The 24,483-nt window shown below is 48.4% G+C and overlaps 1 protein-coding gene across 1 annotated transcript in view; it reads right to left on the bottom strand.

The window, feature by feature from the left end:
* Positions 1–16,518, bottom strand: part of LOC147123887 (excitatory amino acid transporter 1-like) — a 187,910-nt gene extending 171,392 nt beyond the window's left edge. Inside the window, exons 1-2 of the mRNA XM_085962625.1 lie at positions 16,436–16,518; positions 3,134–3,338 (exon numbers count right to left, since the gene is read on the bottom strand). Of these exons, the coding sequence (XP_085818751.1) occupies positions 3,134–3,338; positions 16,436–16,487 (257 nt within the window). The 5' untranslated portion in view covers positions 16,488–16,518. The remainder of the gene's footprint in view (positions 1–3,133; positions 3,339–16,435) is intronic.
* Between the last annotated feature and the right edge of the window lie 7,965 nt (positions 16,519–24,483).

Raw genomic sequence — 24,483 nt, 5'->3', positions numbered from 1 at the left:
TGCCAACCACCTTCAATCTGTGACCGCTGGCGACCGACTTTCTGCAACTGGCAACAGTTTCTCCTTATTTACTCTATCAAAATCCTTCATGATTTTGAACACCTCTATCAAATCTACTCTTAAACTTCTCTGCTCCAAGGAGAACAACCCCAGTTTCTCCTCATAACTCAAACATATGTTTGAGTGAATGTGTTGTTCGAGTGTGTGCATGTTTGAGTGTGTGAGAGAGTGAGTGAGTGTGAGTGAGTGTGTTTGTGTCTGTGTCTGTGTATGTGAGAGAGTGAGTGAATGTGTGAGTGTGTGTGTTTGGGTCTGTGAGTGTGTGTTTGGGTGTGAGTGAGTGTGTGTTTGGGTCTGTGTGTGTTTGGGTCTGTGAGTGAGTGTGAGAGTGTGTGTTTGGGTCTGCGAGTGTATATTTATAAACTCAGGGATATACCTGTTTATACACTGTATGAATGGAACCGCGTTTATGTGTTCAACCATAAATGTATTTTGATGCTTTGGCAACATAAGATGTACCTTATCATGCCAATAAAGCGATTTGTATTGTATTATTGTATTGTGTGTTTGGGGATGTGAGTGTGCGTTTGAGTCTGTGAGTGTGTGTTTGGGTCTGTGAGTGTGTGATTGGGTCTGTGAGTGAGTGTGTGATTGGGTCTGTGTGAGTGTGTTGGAGTGTGAGTGTGCGTTTGGGTCTGCGAGTGAGTGTGAGAGTGTGTGTTTGGGTCTGCGAGTGAGTGAGTGTGTGTTTGGGTCTGTGTGTGAGTGTGAGTGTTTTTGGGTCTGTGTGTAAGTGTGTGTTTGGGTCTGTGTGTGTGAGTGTGTGTTTGGGTTTGTGAGTGAGTGTGCGAGTGTGTTTGGGAGTGAGTGTGTGTTTGGGTCTGTGAGTGTGTGTTTGGGTCTGAGTGTGTGTGTGTTTGGGTCTGTGAGTGAGTGTGTGATTGGGTCTGTGTGAGTATGTGTTTGGGTCTGTGTGAGTGTGTGTTTGGGTCTGTGAGTGTGTGTGTGTTTGGGTCTGTGAGTGAGTGTGTGATTGGGTCTGTGTGAGTGTGTGTTTGGGTCTGAGTGAGTGTGTGTTTGGGTCTGTGAGTGTGTGTGTGTTTGGGTCTGTGAGTGAGTGTGTGATTGGGTCTGTGTGAGTGTGTGTTTGGGTCTGAGTGAGTGTGTGTTTGGGTCTGAGTGAGTGTGTGTTTGGGTCTGTGAGTGTGTGTGTGTTTGGGTCTGAGTGAGTGTGTGATTGGGTCTGTGTGAGTGTGTGTTTGGGTCTGTGAGTGAGTGTGTGTTTGGGTCTGTGAGTGAGTGTGTGTTTGGGTCTGAGTGAGTGTGTGTTTGGGTCTGTGAGTGTGTGTGTGTTTGGGTCTGAGTGAGTGTGTGATTGGGTCTGTGTGAGTGTGTGTTTGGGTCTGTGAGTGAGTGTGTGATTGGGTCTGTGTGAGTGTGTGTTTGGGTCTGTGAGTGAGTGTGTGTGTGTTTGGGTCAGTGAGTGAGTGTGTGTGTGTTTGGGTCTGCGAGTGAGTGTGTGGGTCTGTGTGTGTGTGTGTTTGGGTCTGTGTGTGTGTGTGTTTGGGTCTGTGTGTGTTTGGGTCTGTGAGTGAGTGTGTGTTTGGGTCTGTGAGTGTGTGTGTGTTTGGGTCTGAGTGAGTGTGTGATTGGGTCTGTGTGAGTGTGTGTTTGGGTCTGTGAGTGAGTGTGTGATTGGGTCTGTGTGAGTGTGTGTTTGGGTCTGCGAGTGAGTGTGTGAGTGTGTGGGTCTGTGTGTGTGTGTGTTTGGGTCTGTGTGTGTTTGGGTCTGTGAGTGAGTGTGTGTTTGGGTCTGTGAGTGTGTGTGTGTTTGGGTCTGAGTGAGTGTGTGATTGGGTCTGTGTGAGTGTGTGTTTGGGTCTGTGAGTGAGTGTGTGATTGGGTCTGTGTGAGTGTGTGTTTGGGTCTGTGAGTGAGTGTGTGTGTGTTTGGGTCAGTGAGTGAGTGTGTGTGTGTTTGGGTCTGCGAGTGAGTGTGTGAGTGTGTGGGTCTGTGTGTGTGTGTGTGTTTGGGTCTGTGTGTGTGTGTGTTTGGGTCTGTGTGTGTTTGGGTCTGTGAGTGAGTGTGAGAGTGTGTTGGGGTCTGTGAGTGTGAGAGTGTGTGAGTATGAGTTTGGGTCTGTGAGTGAGTGTGTGTTTGGGTCTGCGAGTGAGTGTGAGAGTGTGTTTGGGTCTGTGAGTGTGTTTGGGTCAGTGAGTGTGTGAGTATGAGTTTGGGTCTGTGAGTGAGTGTGTGTTTGGGTCTGTGAGTGTGAGAGTGTGTGTTTGGGTCTGAGTGTGAGTGTGTGTGTTTGGGAGTGTGAGTGTGTGTGTTTGTGAGTGTGTGTGTTTGGGTCTGCGAGTGTGTGTGTGTGTGTTTGGGTCAGTGAGTGTGTGAGTGTGTGTTTGGGTCTGTGTGAGTGTGTGTTTGGGTCTGTGAGTGTGTGTTTGATTGGGTCTGAGCGACTGTGTTTGGGTCTGAGCGAGTGTGTGTTTGGGTCTGAGTGTGTGTGTGTTTGGGTCAGTGGGTGTGAGTGAGTGTGTGAGTGTGTTTGGGTCTGCGAGTGAGTGTGCGAGTGTGTTTGGGTCTGCGAGTGAGTGTGAGTGTGTGTTTGGGTCTGCGAGTGAGTGTGAGTGTGTGTTTGGGTCTGCGAGTGAGTGTGCGAGTGTGTTTGGGTCTGCGAGTGAGTGTGAGTGTGTGTTTGGGTCTGCGAGTGAGTGTGAGTGTGTGTTTGGGTCTGCGAGTGTGTGTGAGTGTGTGTTTGGGTCTGTGAGTGTGTGTTTGGGTCTGTGAGTGTGTGTTTGGGTCTGAGTGTGCAAGTGTGTGTTTGGGTCTGTGAGTGTGTGTGTTTGGGTCTGTGAGTGTGTGTGTGTTTGGGTCAGTGAGTGAGAGTGTGTTTGGGTGTGTGTGTGTGTTTGGGTCTGTGAGTGAGTGTGAGAGTGTGTTTGGGTGTATTTCCATGAGAGTGTCTGTTTCTTGTCAGTTAAATTACAAAGCGACAGTTAAAAGTCTACATATTACCACGGGGATCTGAAGGACAAGTGACTTTAGGCTGAAGGAGACAATAACATTTCTGGATCCATGGATTTGGCCTTGTGTTTGTGGATAGAGAGGTTTAAAGCATATGCCAGACCTGATTAAATCCATGAATGCGTCAGCTGAATGCACTTGTTCGATCTTTCCCTCCCGATGCATCTTCTCCTTGCCTCCTCCTCCAGGGTGGATGATCAACACCATAATGATCCCAGTTATCACGGCCAGGACAGTGGTGGTTGTGTAGTAAACCACCGCTCGGAATCCCATTTTACCAGAGGCCTTGCTGTCCAGGGCAGCCATACCTGTCACAATGAAACACATTCACATCAGGATTGTGTACATGAGCAAGAGAAACAGGAGGAGAAATACTGCGAGCAATACCAATTTACTAAACCAACAGCTTGTGATTATATTGCGCCTATAATGTAGAAAAACTGGAGGAGGCGGACCTGTGTGGGAGCAACAGCGGGACCTGAGAGTAGGTGGAGCGGCCATAAAGGAGCGCTGCAGAGGAGGCCCGACACCAGAGTGCTGCAAATTGGGAAAGAGTCCGAGAGCGGGAGCAGTCAAACAACAACAACTGCGAAACCGCTAAAGTCACGTCACAACCAGGGAAGGAGCTGATTGGGAAGTAGGACCTGGTGAGTATTTCTACAGTCGACATTGAAGTAAAAGTAAGGTCTCTAGTTTAGAGTAAGTAGTGTTTAAAGTGAAGTAAGGTCCCTAGTGTATTTAATACTCTTTCAATTAAAGGGAGTAAATTAAGGGTAGGACATGGCGGGGCAGCTTGGCAGCGTGGAGTGCTCCTCCTGTGCTATGTGGGAAGTCGGGGACACTTTCGGTGTCCAGGGCGAACACATGTGCAGGAAGTGTCTCCAGCTGCAGCTACTTGAAATCCACGTTTCGGAGCTGGAGCTGCGGCTGGAGTCACCGTGGAGCATCCGCGAAGCTGAGATCTTCGCGGATAACACATTTAACGAGGTGGTCACATCGCAGGTAAAGAGTGCACAGGCAGACAGGGAACGGGTGACTGCCAGACAGAGTAAAAGAACTAGGAAGGTAGTGCAGGAGTCCCCTGGGTCCATCTCCCTCTCCAACAGATTTTCCATTTTGGATACTGCTGGGGGAGATGGTTTCTCAGGTGAATGCAGCAAGAGCCAAGTCTGTGGCACTACGAGTGGCTCAGCAGCACAGGAGGGGAGGAAAAAGAGTGGGAGAGCAACAGTGATAGAGGATTCTATCGTAAGGGGAACAGATAGACGTTTGTGTGGCCGCAGACGTGACTCCAGGATGTTATGTTGCCTCCCTGGTACCAGGGTCAAGGATGTCACTGAACGCCTGCAGGGCATTCTGAAGAGGGAGGGTGAACAGTCAGAGGTCGTGGTTCACATTGGTACCAACGACATGGGTAGAAAGAGGGATGAGGTCCTGCAACAAGAATTTAGGGAGCTAGGTAGCAGATTAAAAAGCAGGACCTCAAAGGTTGTAATCTCTGGATTACTCCCGGTGCCACGTGCTAGTGAGTATAGGAATAGGAGGATAGAGCAGATGAATGCGTGGCTAAAGAGTTGGTGCAGGAGGGAGGGCTTTAGTTTCCTGGATCACTGGGTCTGCTTCTGGGGAAGGTGGGATCTGTACAAGTCGGACGGGTTGCACCTGAACCGGAACGGGACCAACATCCTTGCAGGGAGGTTTGCTAGTACTGTTGGGGGAGGCTTAAACTAACTTGGCAGGGGGATGGGATATGGAGTGGAGCTATAGTAGGGGGTGATGCACAGCCAAATATAGAGGAAAAAACAAGTCAGCCTGGAAGGCAGAGCAAATATGTAACGGCACAGGGGAGTATGGCAAGGCTGGATGGCATTTATTTTAATGCAAGGAGTCTTGCGAGTAAGGCAGATGACTTGAAGGTGTTGATGAACACATGGGAGTATGATATTGTTGCTATCACAGAGATATGGTTGAACGAGGGGCAGGACTGGCAGCTCAATATTCCGGGGTATAGAATCTTCAGGCGAGACAGAGGGGGGTGTGAAAGAGGAGAGGGTGTCGCAATATTAATTAAGGAGTCAATTACTGCTGTAAGGAGGGATGATATCTTCGCAGCTTCCTCTAATGAGGCCATATGGGTAGAACATATAAACAAAAAGGGGGCAAGCACTTTGCTGGGAGTGTACTATAGGCCCCCAAACAGTCAGGGGGAGATAGAGGAACAGATATGTAGGCAAATCTCAGAAGTGTAGAAATAATAGGGTAATAGTAGAGGATTTCAACTTCCCCAATATTAACTGGGATAGTCAGAGTGCGAAAGGCTTAGAGGGTGCAGAATTCTTAAAGTGCATCCAGGAGAGCTTTTTGAGCCAGCATGTAGAAAGTCCTACAAGAGAGGGGACGGTACTGGACCTAATTCTAGGGAATGTGGCCGGGCAAGTGGTAGAAGTGTCAGTAGGAGAGCATTTTGGTGACAGTGACCATAATTCGGTGAGATTTAAGGTAGTCATGGAAAAGGACAAAGATGGACCGGAAATAAAGGTTCTAAATTGGGGGAAGGCCGATTTTAATATGATAAGGCAGGATCTGGCCAAAGTGGATTGGAATCAGCTACTTGTAGGAAAATCCACATAGAGCAGTGGGAGTCTTTCAGAAAGGAAATAGAGAGAGTACAACGCCAACATGTTCCCGTAAAGGTCAAGGGTGGGACCAACAAACCCTGGATGTCAAAGGATATACAAGAATGGATTAGGAAAAAAAGGGAGGCTTTTGGCAGATACAAAGGACTAAAAACAGTGGAAGCCCTAGGAGTATAGAAAGTGCAAGGGGGTACTTAAAGAAATTAGGAGATGAAGAGGGGGCATGAAAAAAGTGTGTTGGGCAAAATAAAGGAAAATCCCAAGGTGTTTTATAAGTATATTAAGGGCAAGGGGATAGCCAGGGAAAGAGTAGGGCCCATTGAAGACCAAAGTGGCAATCTGTATGTAGAGCCGGAAGATGTGGGTGAGGTTTTAAATGAGTATTTTGCATCTGTGCTCACTATGGAGAAGGATGATGTAGACACAGAAATCAGGCAGGGGGATTCTGATATACTTGAACAAATTAGTATTGAGAGGGAGGAGGTACGAGCGGTTTTAGCGGGCTTAAAATTGGATAAATCCCCAGGCTCAGACGAGATGTCCCCCAGGCTGCTGTGTGAGGCAAGGGAGGAGATTGCAGGGGCTCTGACACAAATTTTCAGAACCTCTCTGGCCACAGGGGAGGTGCCAGAGGACTGGAGAACAGCTAACGTAGTATCATTATTCAAGAAGGGTAGTAGGGATAAACCAGGGAATTACAGGCCAGTGAGCCTAACATCAGTGGTAGGGAAATTATTGGAAAAAATTCTGAGGGACAGAATTAGTCTCCACTTGGAGAGGCAAGGATTAATCAAGGATAGTCAGCATAGCTTTGTCAGGGGGAGGTCTAACCAATTTGATTGAATTTTTTGAGGGGCTGACTAGGTGTGTGGATGAGGGTAGTGCAGTTGATGGAGTCTACATGGACTGCAGTAAGGCTTTTGACAAAGTCCCGCATGGGAGACTGCTCAAGAAGGTAAGAGCCCATGGGATCCAGGGCAATTTGGCACATTGGATCCAAAATTGGCTTAGTGGCAGGAGGCAGAGGGTGATGGTTGAAGGTTGATTTTGTGACTGAAAGCCTGTGTCTAGTGGTGTACCGCAGGGATCGGTGCTGGGTCCTTTGCTGTTTGTAGTGTACATTAATGATTTAGATATGAATGTAGGAGATATGATCAGTAAGTTCGCAGATGACACAAAAATTGGTGGAGTGGTAAATAGCGAGGAGGGAAGCCTTAGGCTACAGGACGATGTAGACGGGTTGGTCAGATGGGCAGAACAGTGGCAAATGGAATTTAACCCTGAAAAGTGTGAGGTGATGCATTTTGGGAGGACTAACAAGGCAAGGGAATACACAATGAATGGTGGGACCCTAGGAAGGACAGAGGATCAGAGGGACCTTGGTGTGCATGTACATAGATCCCTGAAGGCAGCAAGACAGGTAGATAAGGTGGTTAAAAAGGCATATGGGATACTTGCCTTCATTAGCCAAGGCATAGAATATAAGAGCAGGGAGGTTATGATGGAGCTGTACAAAATGCTAGTTAGGCCACAGCTGGAATACTGTGTGCAATTCTGGTCGCCACACTATAGGAAGGATGTGATTGCATTGGAGAGGGTGCAGAGGACATTTACCAGGATGTTACCTGGGCTGGAGTGTTTCAGCTATGAAGAAAGACTGGACAGGTTGGGGTTGTTTTCCTTAGAGAGAAGGCTGAGGGGGGGACCTGATTGAGGTGTACAAAATTATGAGGGGCATAGATAGGGTAGATAGAAAGGAACTTTTCCCCTTAGTAGAAGGGTCAACAACCAGGGGGTATAGTTTCAAGATAAGAGGCAGGAAGTTTAGAGGGGATTTGAGGAAAAACTTTTTCACCCAGAGGGTGGTTGGAATCTGGAACTCACTGCCTGAAAGGGTGGTAGAGGCAGGAACCCTCAACATTCAAGAAGCATTTAGATGAGCACTTGAAACACCATAGCATACAAGACTACGGACCAAGTGCTGGAAAATGGGATTAGACTAGACAGGGCTTGATGGCCGGCACGGACATGATGGGCCGAAGGGCCTCTTTCTGTGCTGTAAACCACTATGGGGGGAAAATTGGGTGAGTAGCGCCACCTCTTAGCGCCTAAAGAGGCAGTCAGTGGCTGTAGCGCCACTGGCTGCGCCTCCCGCGATATTCAGCAGGGGCGCTAATGGTGGCGTTAGCCATTTGCGCTGTGCCGCCACCGATGACATCATCGGTGTGCGCAGCGCCCCATTTGCACCCTGTTCGCGATATTTGGTAGCGAATGCCGCAGTTGCGCCGTTCGCTACCCGCGCCCGGTTCACGGGGCCTTACTGTGCCGGCGGCGGTGCAAGTTAAGGTGGAGGTGCGGGGCGGCCGCCTGCCAGCACCTCCGTCCCCGGCCTCCTAACCCCCCACCCCCAGCGGCATTGCCGGCTGTTTCCCGAGAGCCCTGCACTTCTCCTTGGTGCCGGGCTCGTTTGCCGGCACTCGCAAGCGGGGATCGCGCTGTTGCAGGCACCTCCCCCTTAAGAGTGGGAGGAAGGTCTGCAGTACCGCAGCGTGCCGTGCCACAGCGTGTGGCACTGCGGCACGTTGCGCTGAGATATTCAGTTTCAACGCCCTATGAGGGACGCGGAGCGCCTCGAGCTGCGCCCCGTCTCCCTCTAGGGGCACTTCAACTGAATTTGCGGCGATCGCGGCGCAAATTCCAGCGCACAAGCGAACTTTGCGCCACTTGGGCACCTCAGGCCAATTTCTAGGCCTATGACTCTATCTCAAAGTGCTTCACAGAAACAAAAAAAAGAAAAATCGATCCTGAGCCAAAAAGAGATTTAAGGAAAGTGACCAAAAGCTTTGTCAACGAGGTGGGTTTGAAGGAGGTAGACAGGTTCCCAGGGCTGTACCGCCATCACAGTGTCCATCCCAGCCTTCCACACAAATGTGTGATAATCGTGTGAATAAAGTCTTTAACTAAGAGAGCGAGAGAAGCAGCTGGAGATAAAGGTAGGCCCGACTTATAATACTGTGGAAAAATTTGGATTTGGACCCTTTTGGGGCGCTAACATCGCCTGGGCGCTAACCTTAGTGCCGGCAACCGCAAAATTCAGTATTAGCGCCCTTAGAAGGAGCTGTAGCTAAATCAAGCGCTAACCCCGAATATCGGGGTGGTGTGTTCTGCAGCGCTGCGCACTGGGCCACGTAGCGCAGCCGTATGGAAGGGCTCTTCCCTCATTAAAGCGGAGGGCCCAAGCCCACAAGTCTACGGGGCCCCACCTGGACCACTGGGTAGTGGGGTGCTGTGCCAGCTGCCAGATCGCGGCACGGACTCCGCGTTCAAAGATGCAACGGGCCGTGACAAGTAAGTCGGGTGAGTTGTTTTCCCCGCCCGCCACCTCCCCTTAGCGCCCGTGAGCCGCCTGCCGCTCCGTTCCCGCCCACTGAATCGGTCGCTGTCATCACCCGGTGCAGATTCAGTGGGTGGCGGCCAATTTTGCAGGCGGGATGAAAACGGGGCGCTGCGCACGGTGATGACATCGTCATTGCCTGTGCAGTGGAGCAGGATGCTACCGGTTACCGCCGCCACTTAACTCCTGCTGAATTTAGCGGGAGTCGTTAGTGCCACCACGCCTGGGTGAAAAGAGGCACGAAGGTACCCAATTTCTAGCCCTTAGTCTTAGGCTGTTAACTAACTTACAGAAATAAACTTATTAAATAGAGGCATGGCAGGGCAGCTCAGTCCCATGGAATGCACATCCTGTGCCATGTGAGAAATCCAGGACCCGTGTCCTGGATAACCATGTGTGCAGGAGGTGTCGTCGGCTGGAGGAGCTTGAATTCCGGGTTTTGGAGCTTGAACAGCAGCTGGCGTCACTGCGGTGCATCCGTGAGGCTGAGAGCTTTGTGGATAGCACGTTTCAGGAGGTGGTCACCCTGCAGCTAAGAAGTGCTCCGGCAGAGATGGAATGGGTGACCATCAGACAGAAGAGGAGGACCAGGCAGGTAGTGCAGGAATCTTCCCTTTCGCTCTCCAACCAGTATTCAGTTCTGAGTACTGGTGAGGGCGATGGTTCCTCTGGGGAGTACAGCCAGAGCCAAGTCCACGGCACTACAGCTGTACAAGGGGGGAGGAAGAAGAGTGGGAGGGCAATAGTGGTAGGGGATTCAATAGTTAGGGGAGCAGACAGACGTTTCTGCGGCCACAGACGTGACTCCAGGATGGTATGTTGCCTCCCTGGTGCCAGGGTCAAGGATGTCACTGAGCGGCTACAGAACATTCTGAGGGGGGAGGGTGAACAGCCAGAGGTCGTGGTCCACAACGGTACCAACAACATAGGTAGAAAGAGGGATGAGGTCCTGCAGGCAGATTTGAGGGAGCTAGGAAAGCGATTAAAAAGCAGAACCTCAAAGGTAGTAATTTCCAGATTACTCCCGGTGCCACGCGCAAGTGAATATAGAAATAGGAGGATAAAGCAGATGAATGCGTGGCTGGAGAGATGGAATCGGAGGGAGGGCTTCAGATTCCTGGGGCATTGGGGCCGGTTCTGGGGGAGGTGGGACCTGTACAGGCTGGACGGGTTGCACCTCAACAGAGCCGGAACCAATATCCTCGCGGGGAGATTTGCTGGTGCTGTTGGGGAGGGTTTAAACTAATTTGGCAGGGGGATGGGCACCAGGATGTAACATCAGAAAGGGAAAATTAAGTGCTCAAAGGATTGGGAGAGGCAGAGAGCACTAGAGTAAGAAATAGTAAGGTATTAGGGGGAGTCAAACTAAGAAAATACAGAATGGTCTAAGATGGGTTTACAATGTATGCATGTGAACGCACGAAGCCGTGTAAACAAGGTGAGTGAACCGCAGGCACAAATAGCCACATGAGAGTATGATGATGTAGCAATAATTGGCTCAAAAAAGTGCAGGATTGGGTATTAAATATTCCTGGTTATAAGGTGTTCAGGAAAGATAGGAGGTGGTGTGGCAGTATTGGTTAAGGAGAATGTTACAGTGCTGGAGAGGGAGGATGTCCTGGAGGGGTCACGGTCAGAATCTATATGTGATGTGGAGTGGGGTGGACAAATGTAAGAAGTCACACAACATCAGGTTATAGTCCAACAGCTTTATTTGAAATCACAAGCTTTCGGAGCGCTGCTCCTTCATCAGGTGAAGTGGAGAGATGCATATAGGCACAGCATATATAGTCAGGGAATACTGCCAGATGATTACAGGTAATCTTTCTAACTGCCCTTTATCACACCTCGGCAGCGAGATAATCACAGCAATCAAAGGTGTGAATGGTGTCCAAACAGGTCAGTCAGGAAAACATTACATCAAAGAACAATGAGGTGGGGTCACAGGGGGTCAAATGTTGCAGATGCTGGGGTCTGAATGAAAAACAAAAAACAAACAAAACTATTTTTTTGCTGGAAATCACAGCAGGTCCGGCCGCACCTGTGTAGAGAGAACAAGCCAACGACGACTCGAGTCTGGATGACTCTACGTCAGGTGGGGTTACATGTAGCATGACATGAACCCAAGATCCCGGTTGAGGCCGTCCTCATGAGTGCGGAACTTGGCTATCAGTTTCTGCTCGATGATTTTGCGTTCATGTCACGCTATATGTAACCCCACCTGACGTAGAGTCATCCAGACTCGAGTCGTCGTTGGCTTGTTCTCTCTACACAGATGCGGCTGGACCTGCTGTGATTTCCAGCAAAAAAATAGTTTTGTTTGTTTTTGTTTTTCATACAGACCCCAGCATCTTCAACATTTGACCCCCTGTGACCCCACCTCATTGTTCTTTGATGTAATGTTTTCCTGACTGACCTGTTTGGACACCATTCACACCTTTGATTGCTGTGATTATCTCGCTGCTGAGGTGTGATAAAGGACAGTTAGAAAGATTACCTGCAATCATCTGGCAGTATTCCCTGACTATATAAGCTGTGCCTATATGCATTTCTTCACTTCACCTGACGAAGGAGCAGCGCTCCGAAAGCTTGTGATTTCAAATAAAGCTGTTGGACTATAACCTGGTGTTGTGTGACTTCTTACAAGAATCTATATGGCTAGAGTTAAGAAATAATAGAGGTGCCATTACACTCCTAGGTGTATTCTATAGACCACCAAATAGCAGGAAAGATATGGAGGAGCAAATGTGCAGAGAAATTACAGAGAGGTGCAAGAACTATAGAGTAGTGATAATGGGGGACTTCAACTATCCTAATATAGACTGGGATCGTAATAGTGTTAAGGGCAGAGAAGGGGAAGAATTTCTGAAGTGTGTTCAGGAGAACTTTCTTGATCAGTATGTTTCCAGCCCGACGAGGAAGGAGGCATTGCTGGATCTGGTTCTGGGGAATGAGGTGGGTCAAGTGGAGCAAGTGTCAGTAGGTGAACATTTAGGGAACAGTGATCATAGTATAAGGTTTAGATTAGCTATGGAAAAGGATAGGGAGCAATCTGGAGTAAAAAATGTTTAACTGTGGGAAAGTCAATTTCAGTGGGATGAGAACAGATCTGGCCCGGGTAAACTGGAATCAAAGATTGGAAGGCAAAACTGTAATGCAACAATGGGCTGCCTTTAAAGAGGAAATAGTTCAGGTACAGTTGAGATACATTCTCACCAGGGGGAAAGGCAGGACAACTAAAGTTAGGGCTCCCTGGATGACGAAACAGATAGAGAATATGATGAAGCCGAAAAAGGGCGCGTATGACAGATGTCAGGTTGCAAATACATTTGAGAATCAGGCTATATATAGAAAGGTCAGAGGAGAAGTGAAAAAGAAAATAAGAGGGGCAAAGAGAGGGTATGAGAATAGAATGGCAGCCAACATAAATGGTAATCCAATAGTCTTCTATAGGCATATAAATATGGAGTCTTGCAAATAAGGTGGATGAACTGAAGGTGTTGATAAACACATGGGAGTATGATATTGTTGCTATCACGGAGACATGGTTGAGGGAGGGGCAAGACTGGCAGCTCAATATTCCGGGGTACAGAATCTTCAGGCGAGACAGAGGGGGAGGTATAAGAGGAGGGGGTGTCGCAATATTAATTAAGGAGTCAATTACTGCAGTAAGGAGGGATGATATATTAGCAGGTTCCTCTAATGAGGCCATATGGGTGGAGCTTAAAAACAAAAAGGGGGCAAGCACTTTGCTGGGAGTGTACTATAGGCCTCCAAACAGTCAGGGGGAGATAGAGGAACAGATATGTAGGCAAATCTCAGAGAAATGTGCAAATAATAGGGTAATAATAATGGGGGATTTCAACTTCCCCAATATTAACTGGGATAGTCAGAGTGTGAAAGGCTCAGAGGGTGTAGAATTCTTAAAGTACATCCAGGAGAGCTTTTTGAGCCAGCATGTAGAAAGTCCTACAAGAGAGGGGGCGGTACTGGACCTAATTCTAGGGAATGTGGCCGGCCAAGTGGAAAAAGTGCTAGTAGGTGAGCACTTTGGTGATAGTGACCATAATATGGTAAGATTTAAGGTGGTCATGGAAAAGGACAGGGATGGGCCGGAAATAAAGGTTCTAAATTGGGGGAAGGCCGATTTTAATAGGATAAGGCAGGATCTGGCCAAAATGGACTGGGATCAGCTACCTGTAGGAAAATCCGCATTGGAGCAATGGGAGGCTTTCAGAAGGGAGATTGAGATCATACAATGGCAACATGTTCCCGTAAAGGTCAAGGGTGGTTCCAAAAACCACAGGGAACCTTGGATGTCAGGGGATATACGAGAATGGATTAGGAAAAAAAGGAGGGCTTTTGGTAGATACAAAAGGCTAAAGACGGAGGAAGCCCTAGAGGAGTACAAAAAGTGCAGGGGGATACTTAAAAAAGAAATTAGGAGATCAAGGAGGGGCCATGAAATAACACTGGCGAGCAAAATAAAGGAAAATCCTAAGATGTTTTATAAGTATATTAAGGGTAAGAGGATAACCAGGGAAAAAATAGGGCCCATTCGGGACAAAAGTGGCAATCTGTGTGTGGAGCCGGAAGATGTAGGAGGGGTTCTAAATGAATTTTTTGCATCTGTCTTCACTATGGAGAAGGACGATGTAGACATAGAAATAGGACGGGAGGACTGCGATATGCTCGAACATATTAACATCGAGAGGGAGGAGGTATTGGCGGTTTTAGCTGGCCAAAAAATGGATAAATCCCCAGGCCCGGACGAAATGTATCCCAGGCTGCTGTGTGAGGCAAAGGAAGAGATTGCGGGGGCTCTAACACATATATTCAGGACCTCTCTGGCCACAGGGGATGTGCCAGAGGACTGGAGAACCGCTAATGTAGTACCATTATTCAAGAAGGGTAGTAGGGAAAAACCGGGGAACTACAGGCCAGTGAGCCTAACATCAGTGGTAGGAAAATTATTGGAAAAAATTCTGAGGGACAAAATTTGTCTCCACTTGGAGAGGCAAGGATTAATCAGGGATAGTCAACATGGCTTTGTCAAGGGAAGATCATGTCTGACTAATTTGATTGAATTTTTTGAGGGTGTGACTAGGTGTGTGGATGAGGGTAACGCAGTGGATGTGGTATACATGGATTTCAGTAAGGCCTTCGATAAAGTCCCGCACAGGAGACTGGTCAAGAAGGTAAGAGCCCATGGAATCCAGGGTGCCTTGGCACATTGGATACAAAACTGGCTTAGTGGCAGAAGGCAGAGGGTGATGGTCGAAGGTTGTTTTTGTGACTGGAAGCCTGTGGCCAGTGGGGTACCACAGGGATCGGTGCTGGGTCCCTTGCTGTTTGTGGTCTACATTAATGACTTGGATATGAATGTAAAAGGTATGATCAGTAAGTTCGTGGATGATACAAAAATTGGTAGGGTGGTGAATAGCGAGGAGGGTAGCCTCAGTCTGCAGGACGATATAGATGGGTTGGTCAGATGGGCGGAACAGTGGCAAATGGAATTTAACCCGGAAAAGTGCGAGGTGATGCACTTTGGGGGGACTAACAATGCAAGGGAATACACAATGAATGGAAAGACCCTAGGCAAGATGGAGGGTCAGAGGGATCTGGGTGTGCAAGTACACAGATCCCTGAAGGCGGCGGAACAGGTGGATAAGGTGGTAAAAAAGGCATATGGGATACTTGCCTTCATTAGCCGAGGCATTGAATATAAGAGCAAGGAGGTTATGATGGAGCTGTATAAAACACTGGTTAGGCCACAGCTGGAATACTGTGTGCAGTTCTGGTCGCCACACTACAGGAAGGATGTGATCGCGTTAGAGAGGGTGCAGAGGAGGTTCACCAGGATGTTACCAGGGCTGGAGCGCTTCAGCTATGAAGAGAGACTGGGCAGATTGGGTTTGTTTTCCTTGGAGCAGAGGAGGCTGAGGGGGGACATGATTGAGGTGTACAAAATTATGAGGGGCATAGATAGGATGGATGCTGAGGAGCTTTTTCCCTTAGTAGAGGGGTCAATAACTAGGGGGCATAGATTCAAGGTAAAGGGCGGGAGGTTTAGAGGGGATTTGAGAAAGAACTTTTTCACCCAGAGGGTGGTTGGAGTCTGGAACTCACTGCCTGAAAGGGTTGTGGAGGCAGAAACCCTCACAACATTTAAGAAGCATTTGGATGAGCACTTGAAATGCCATAGCATACAAGGCTACGGACCAAATGCTGGAATATGGGATTGGATTAGACAGGGCTTGATGGCCGGTGCGGACACGATGGGCCGAAGGGCCTCTATCCATGCTGTATTACTCTATGACTCTATGACTCTAAATAGTGAAACGGTAGTAAGAGGAGGGGTGGAGCTGATTAAGGACCAAAAACGAGACCCATGCATGGAGGCAGAGGGTATGGCTGAGGTACTAAACGAGTACTTTGCATCTGTCTTCACCAAGGAAGAGGATGCTGCCATAGACAAAGTGAAGGAGGAGGCAGTGTAGACACTTGATAGGATAAATATTGATAAAGCGGTATTAGAAAGGATGGCTGTACTTAAAGTAGATAAATCACCAGGAGCGGATGGGATGCATCCTAGGATGCTGAGGGAATTGAGGGCAGAAATTGCGGAGATACTGGCTGACATGAATCTTGTCATTCATGTGAAAATGACTTCTGTAATAATACTGGGCGGCCTGCTGGTGGCGCTGTCCAGGGAGAGTATAAATACTCGGGCATGGGCCCAGCTTGCTCAGGACATTCTTTAACAGGAACTAGTGAAGGACACAACTAGATCTCCATGTTGAAAAACAGTTGATTAAAGCCTTGTTTAATACTCAGACCAAGTGCCGAGTAGTTTTCTTACGTCACTGGCCATAATATTTCAATCCTCCAGAGAGACCTGGGGGTATGTGTGCACAAATCATTTAAGGTGGCAGGGCAGGTTGAGAAAACAGTTAAAAAGGCTTACGGGATCCTGGGTTTCATAACTCTCAACAAAAATATATTCCAGTGAGAAGGAAAGACTTTAAGAGAAGGGAGCACCATCCGTGGCTAACTAAGGAAGTAAAGGATGGTATCAAATTGAAAACAAAGGCATACAATGTTGCCAAGATTAGTGGGAGGCCAGAGAATTAGGAAATGTTTAAAAACCAGCAAAGGACGACTAAAAAAATAATAAAGTGAGAGAAGATCATTGCTATATATTGTGAATAGCTGGGGCCCAAGCACTGATCCCTGCGGTACCCAGCTAGTCACCACCTGCCACCCCGAAAAAGACCCATTTATTCCTACTCTCTGTTTCCTGTCTGTTAACCAATTTTCAATCCATGCCAGTATATTACCCCCAATCCCATGTGATTTAATTTTGCACACTAACCTCTTATGTGAGACTTTATCAAAGGCCTTCTGAAAATCCAAATACACCACATCCACTGGTTCTCCCTTATCTATTCTACCAGATACATCCTCAAAAGAATCTGCAAAGGGATATTGACAGGCTAAGTGAGTGGGCAAACATTTGGCAGATGGAGTATAATGTGGGAAAGTGTGAGGTTACTCACTTTGGTAAGAAAAATAAAAAAGCAAATTATTATTTAAACGGAGAGAGATTACAAAATGCTGCAGTACAGAGGGACCTGGGGGTCCTTGTGCATGAAATACAAAAAGTTAGCATGCAGGTACAGCAAGTAATCGGGAAGGCAAATGGAATGTTGGCCTTTATTGCAAGGGGGCTGGAGTATAAAAGCAGGGAAGTCCTGCTACAACTGTACAGGGTGTTGGTGAGACCACACCTTGAGTACTGTGTACAGTTTTAGTCTCCTTATTTAAGGAGGGATATACTTGCATTGGAGGCAGTTCAGAGAAGGTTCACGAGGTTGATTCCTGAGATGAAAGGGTTGTCTTATGAAGAAAGGTTGAGCAGGTTGGGCCTATACTCATTGGAGTTTAGAAGAATGAGAGGTGATCTTATTGAAACATATAAAATACTGAGGGGGCTCGACAAACATAGAAACATAGAAGATAGGAACAGGAGTAGGCCATTCAACCCCTCGAGCCTGTTCTGCCATTTAATGAGATCATGGCTGATCATCCAAATTCAGTACCCTGTCCCTGTTTTCTCCCCATATTCCTTGATCCCTTTAGCCTTAAGAAATATTTCTAACTCCTTCTTGAATATATATTTAACTAGCTGAAGTGCCCGGCGGTGCCGAGGCTTTTTCGAGGGCATGTTGTTGTTGGAAGAGAGAGAGAGAGAGCGACTGGGGGGGGGGGGAGGGAGGGAGGGCGGGGGGGAGGAGGGAGGGAGGGCGGGGGGGAGGGAGGGAGGGCGGTGGGGGGGAAGGGCGGGGGGGAAGGGAGGGCGGGGGGGAAGGGAGGGCAGGGGGGGAGGGAAGGGGGGAAGGGAAGGGAAGGGGGAGAGGGGGGAAGGGGGGGGCGGGGGGGGAGGGGGGCGCGGGGGGGAGGGAGGGGGGAAGGGGGGGCGGGGGGGAGGGAGGGGAGGGGGGGGAGGGTGGGCGCGGGGGGGGAGGGAGGGGAGGGAGGGCGGGGGCCCCCCCGAGGGTCGCGGCCCCCCCCGAGGGTCGCGGCCCCCCCCCCACTGAGGGTCGCGGCCCCCCCCGAGGGTCGCGGCCCCCCCGAGGGTCGCGCCCCAGCCCCCCCGTGGGTCGCGCCCCCCCCCCCCCCCGAGGTGAAGACCGCCGATTGCGGCTGTGCGAGACGGCCGGGGGGCCGGTTGCCAGAGTGACGCTTGGCGCCCCCCCCCCCCCCCCCGAGGTGAAGACCGCCGATTGCGGCTGTGCGAGACGGCCGGGGGGCCGGTTGCCAGGGTGACGGTTGACGCTCAGCAAGCCCCGCCCCTCGGCCGAGACAGAGAGAGACGCCGCGTCTCAGCTCCTGCTGCGCGCGCACCCTAGCGGCGCTGGGCTGAGGCTCGGCCCTCCAGCCTTCGAGTGGGGCCGGGAGGTGCCTAGCTCGGGCGTGGGTGTGAAGGAGAAGCCGAGGCTTCGAGGCCTACCTGGAAAAACGGGGGAAGGTAGGAAAATTAATGAGATTAGATAAGTTAATTCGTTTCTAAATCATTTTTTTTAAAAACAATATGTGTTTTAAAAGCAACGTTTTTTTTTAAGACGCAGAAAGCGGGAAAAAGAAAGGAAAAGTTTGGAATCAAGATGGCGGCGACTCACCTCGGTTCAGAACGATAAAGCCCGGCCACACATGCACCGATTGGCCCGGCGGCACACGCCAGCAACCCGGCGTACGATTGGTCGAGCTCGAGGTCACTCTGTCGCTAATGAGCGGATAATGAGATGCTAATGAGCGGAACGTTGAAGGTTTTTGGGATACCGCGGGCGCAATTTTAGCCCGGCCGAAACGTAAATACGCTTAAAACCGTCTCGGAAGCGTAAGCTTTCTTTGGAGGTAATGCACGCGTAGGTACGCCCTGTAACTTTCGAGCGCATAGCTCGCCAGACGCACACGCGATGACAGACAGAATGACAGAATGACAGATCAACCGATTTATATATATAGATAAGTTGGCCTCAACTGCCTTCTGTGGTAGAGAATTCCACAGGTTCACCACTCTCTGGGTGAAGAAATTCCTCCTCATCTCAGTCCTAAATGGCTTACCCCTTATCCTTAGACTGTGACCCCTGGTTCTGAACTCCCCCGCCATCGGGAACATCCTTCCTGCATGTAGTCTGTCTAGTCCTGTTAGAATGTTATAAGTTTCAATGAGATCCCCTCTCATTCTTCTAAACTCTAGCGAATATAAGCCACAATCTCTCTTCATACATAGAGGTTAGGGAGGGCATCACGAGGGAAATTAGAGAAGCGTGCAATAAGAGCACAGCTGTCATCATAGGTGACTTTAACTTACATATAGATTGGACTAGCCTAATCAGTAAAAATAATGAGGAGGAGGAATTCCTTGAGTGTTTAAGGGATGGTTATCTGGATCAATATGTCGAGGAACCAACTCGGGAACAGGCTATATTGGACTGGGTACTGTGCAATGAGAAGGGACTAATCAGTAATCTTGTTGTACGGGGACCCTTGGGTCAGAGCGATCATAACATGATCGATTTCTCACTCGAAATGGAGAGCGAAGAAATTGACTCAGAGACTAAGGTCCTGAATTTAAACAAGGGGAATTATGATGCCATGAGACGGGAACTGAGTAGGTCTGATTGGACAACGTTCCTGGGAGGACTGGAGGTAGATAAACAATGGCAAACATTTAAAGATAGAATGACAAAATTGCAAAAATTGTTTATACCAATCTGGCATAAAAGGAAATCTAAAAAGGTGACTCAACCGTGGATAACAGGGGAAATTAGAGACAGCATAAAATCCAAAGATAGGGCGTATAAAATAGCCAAAAAAAGCGCCAGAGCGGAAGATTGGGAACAGTTTAAGATAGAGCAAAGGAGGGCAAAGGGCATGATCAAGAGGGGCAAAATAGCTTACGAAAACAAGCTGGCGGAAAATATAAAAACTAACTCCAAAAGCTTTTATAAATATATCAAAAGGAAAAGACTGGTGAAAACCAAAGTTGGTCCATTGCAGTCAGATACGGGGGAATATATAATGGGAAATAAGGAAATGGCAGATCAACTAAATGCATACTTTGGGTCAGTCTTTACGAAGGAAGACACAAAAAACCTCCCTGGGATATCGGGAAAAATAGGGACATTGGCAAAGGAGGAACTGACGCAAATCAATATCTCTAAGGATATGGTGTTAAGGAAGCTAAAGGGATTGAAGGTGGACAAATCCCCAGGGCCTGATAACATGCATCCTAGGGTACTGAAGGAGGTGGCCCTAGAGATAGCGGATGCACTAAGGATGATTTTTCAGAATTCATTAGACTCGGGAACAGTGCCGATGGATTGGAGGGTAGCTAACGTTACCCCACTATTCAAAAAGGGGGGTAGGGAAAAAGCAGGTAATTACAGACCTGTAAGCCTTACATCAGTTGTGGGCAAAATGCTGGAGTCCATCATTAAGGATGAAATAGCGGAGCACTTAGCAAATGGGGACAGGATAGGACAGAGTCAACATGGATTTACAAAGGGTAAATCGTGCTTGACTAATCTATTGGAATTTTTTGAGGGAGTAACTGGTAGAATAGATGGGGGAGAGCCAGTAGATGTGGTGTACCTGGACTTCCAAAAGGCCTTCGATAAGGTCCCACATAAAAGATTAGCATGGAAAATTGAGGCTCATGGGATAAAGGGGAAAGTTTTGGCGTGGATAGGGAACTGGCTGTCAGATAGAAAACAGAGAGTTGGAATAAACGGCTCATTTTCTGAATGGCAGGCAGTAACAAGTGGGGTACCACAGGGATCTGTCCTGGGCCCCCAGCTGTTCACAATTTACATTAATGACCTGGATCAGGGAGTCGGATGCAGCATTTCCAAATTTGCAGACGACACTAAACTAGGAGGGGGGGTGGGCTCAGAGGAAGAGACCAGGAAGCTCCAGAGCGATTTGGACAGACTGGGCGATTGGGCGGATAAATGGCAGATGCACTATAATGTGGACAAGTGCGAAGTTATCCACCTTGGGTGCAGGAACGGGAGGGCAAATTATTATTTAAATGGCAATAGATTGGGAGAGGGGGAAGTACAGAGAGACCTGGGTGTTCTTGTACACCAGTCACTGAAGGCGAGCATGCAGGTGCAACAGGCGGTCAAGAAGGCAAACGGTATGCTGGCCTTCATAGCAAAAGGGTTAGAATACAGGAACAGGGATACCTTGCTGCAGCTGTACAGGGCACTGGTGAGACCACACCTCGAGTACTGTGTACAGTTTTGGTCGCCTCATCTGAGGAAGGATGTTCTTGCCATGGAGGGGGTGCAGCGGCGATTCACCAGGCTGATACCAGGAATGGCGGGAATGACCTATGAGGAGAGACTATGTAGTTTAGGGATGTACACACTGGAGTTTAGAAGATTGAGAGGGGACCTCATAGAAGTGTATAAAATTCTGACAGGTCTAGACAGACTGGATGCAGAAGGAATGTTTCCCTTGGCGGGTGAGAACAGAACTAGAGGACATAATTTAAGGATAAGGGCTAAACCATTTAGGACAGAGATGAGGGGGAATTTCTTCACTCAGAGAGTGGTGAACCTGTGGAACTCATTGCCACAGAGGGCAGTGTACGCCAGCTCATTAAATATATTTAAGAGGGAATTAGATATATTTCTACGGGCAAAAGGGGTTAAGGGTTACGGAGAGAAGGCGGGGACGGGATACTGAATTAAAGGATCAGCCATGATCTCATCGAATGGCGGAGCAGGCACGAAGGGCCGAATGGCCTACTCCTGCTCCTATCTTCTATGTATCTATGTATCTATGTATTCCTGCCATCCCAGGTATCAGTCTGGTGAATCTTCGCTGCACTCCCTCCATGGCAAGAACATCCTTCCTCAGATAAGGTGACCAAAACTGCACACAATACTCAAGATGTGGTCTCACCAAGGCCCTGTACAACTGCAGCAAGACATCCTTGCTCCTGTACTCGAATCCTCTCGCTATGAAGGCCAACATACCATTTGCCTTCTTAACTTCCTGCTGGACCTGCATGCTTACCTTCAGCGACTGGTGCACAAGGACACCCAGGTCTCGTTGCACTTCCCCTTTTCCCAATCTATTGCCGTTCAAATAATAATCTGTCTTCCTGTTTTTGACACCAAAGTGGATACCCTCGCATTTATCCACATTATACTGCATCTACCCAATCACCCAACCTGTCCAAATCATACTGGAGTTTCTCTGCATCCTCCTCACAGCACACACACCCACCCAGCTTTGTGTCGTCTGCAAACTTGGAGATGTTACATCTAGTTCCCTCATCTAGATCATTAATATATATTGTGAATAGCTGGGGTCCTAGCACCAATCCCTGCGGTACCCCACTAGTCACTGCCTGCCACTCGGAAAAAGACCCGTTTATTCCATATCTTTGCTTCCTGTCTGCCAACCAGTTCTCTATCCAAGTCAGTACCTTACCCCCAATCCCATGTGCTTTAACTTTGCACGCCAATCTCTTATGCGGGACCTTATTGAAAGCCTTCTGAAAGTCCAAATACACCACATCCACTGGTTCTCCCTTATCTATTCTACCAGTTACATCCTCAAAAAATTCCAGTAGATTAGTCAAGCATGATTTACCTTTTGTAAATCCATGTTGACTTTGTCTGATCCTGTCACTGTTTTCCAAGTGCTCTGCTATTACATCTTTTATAATGGACTCTAGCATTTTCCCCAATACTGATGTCAGGCTTACTGGTCTATAATTCCCCATTTTCTCTCTACCACCTTTTTTAAATAGTGGGGTTACATTAGCTACCCTCCAATCCATGGGAACTGTGCCAGTCTATAGAATTTTGGACGATGACCAGCAATGCATCTACTATTTCTAGGGCCACTTCCTTAAGTACCCTAGGATGTAGATTATCAAGCCCTGGGGATTTATCGGCAATCAATCCCGTCAATTTCCCTAACACCATTTCCCTACAAATACTGATTTGATTCAATCCCTCCCTCTCATTAGATCCTATGTTCCCTGACATCTCTGGATGGTTATTTGTGTCCTCCTTTTGTGAAGACAGAACCAAAGTATGTATTTAATTGGTCTGCCATTTCTTTGTTTCCCATTATAAATTCCCCTGATTCTGACTGCAAGGGACCTACGCTTGACAAGGTAGATGCAGAGAAGATGTTTCCCCCCATGGGGAAATCTGGAAGTAGGGGACATAGTTTCAGAATAAGGAGTCACCCATTTAAAACTGAGATGAGGAGGAATTTCTTCTCTCAGAGGGTCGTGAATCTGTGGAATTCTCTACCCCAGAGAGCTGTGGAGGCTGGGTCATTGAATATATTTAAGGTGGAGAGAGACAGATTTTTGAACAATAAGGGAGTGAAGGGTTATGGGGAGTGGGCAGGGAAATGGAGCTGAGCCCAATGTCAGATCAGCCATAATCTCATTAAAATGGCGGAGCAGGCTCGAGGGACCAAATGGCCGACTCCTGCTCCTAATTCTAATGTTCTTATAAATAGAGGCATAGAGTACAAAAGTGTGGAAATTATGATGAACCTGTATAAAACACTGGTTTGGCCCCAACTGGAGTATTGGGTCCAATTCTGGGCAGTGCACTTTAGGAAGGATGTGAAGGCCTTAGAGAGGGTGCAGAAAAGGTTTACATAAGAACATAACAATAATCCAGAGGCCTGGACTAATGATCCAGAGATGCGAGTTCAAATCCCACCACGGCAGCTGGGGAATTTAAATTCAATTAATTAAATAAATCTGGAATAAAAGGCTAGTATCAGTAATGGTAACCATGAAATTATCGGATTGTCATAAAAACCCATCTGGTTCATTAATGTCCTTTAGGGAAGGAAATCTGCCGTCCTTACCTGGTCTGGCCGATCTGTGACTCCAGACCCACAGCAATGTGGTTGACTCTTAACTGCCCTGTGAAATGGCCCAGCGAGACACTCAGTTGTAATTAACCGCTACGAAGCAAAATAAGAATGAAAACGGACGGACCACCCCGCATCGACCTCGGCAACGGCACACCCAGCCCAGTCAACCCTGCAAAGTCCTCTTCACCAACATCTGGGGACTTGTTCCAAAATTGGGAGAGCTGTCCCACAGACGAGTCAAGCAACAGCCTGACATAGTCATACTCACAGAATCGTACCTTTCAGCCAATGTCCCGAACTCCTCCATCACCATCCCTGGGTATGTCCTGTCCCACGGGCAGGAAAGACCCACCAGGGGTGGTGGCATAGTGGTATACAGTCGGGAAGGAGTGGCCCTGGGAGTCCTCAACATTGACTCCGGACCCCATGAGGTCTCATGGCTTCAGGTCAAGCATAGGCAAGTAAACCTCCTGCTGATTACCACCTACCGCCCTCCCTCAGCTGATGAATCAGTACTCCGCCATGTTGAACACCACTTGGAAGAAGCACTGAGAGTAGCAAGGGCACAAAATGTACTCTGGGTGGGGGACTTCAATGTCCATCACCAAGAGTGGCTCGGTAGCACCACTACTGACTGAGCTGGCCGAGTCCTGAAGGACATGACTGCCAGTCTGGGCCTGCGACAGGTGGTGAGTGAACCAACACGAGGGAAAAACCTACTTGACCTCGTCCTCACCAATCTACCTGTCGCAGATGCATCTGTCCTTGACAGCATTGGCAGCAGTGACCACCACACAGTCATTGTAGAGACAAAGTCCCGTCTTCGCACTGAGAACACCCTCCATCGTGTTGTGTGGCACTACCACCGCCGTGCTAAATGGGATAGATTCAGAACAGATCTAGCAGCTCAAAAGTGGGCATCCATGAGGCTGTGGGCCATCAGCAGCAGCAGGATTGTATTCCACCACAATCTGTAACCTCATGGACCGG

This window comes from Somniosus microcephalus, chromosome 1 (assembly GCF_052327205.1).
Source record: "Somniosus microcephalus isolate GS21.2 chromosome 1, FLI_Smic_1.0, whole genome shotgun sequence".
Taxonomy (NCBI): domain Eukaryota; kingdom Metazoa; phylum Chordata; class Chondrichthyes; order Squaliformes; family Somniosidae; genus Somniosus; species Somniosus microcephalus.
This window is presented reverse-complemented; position numbering and strand designations above follow the sequence as displayed.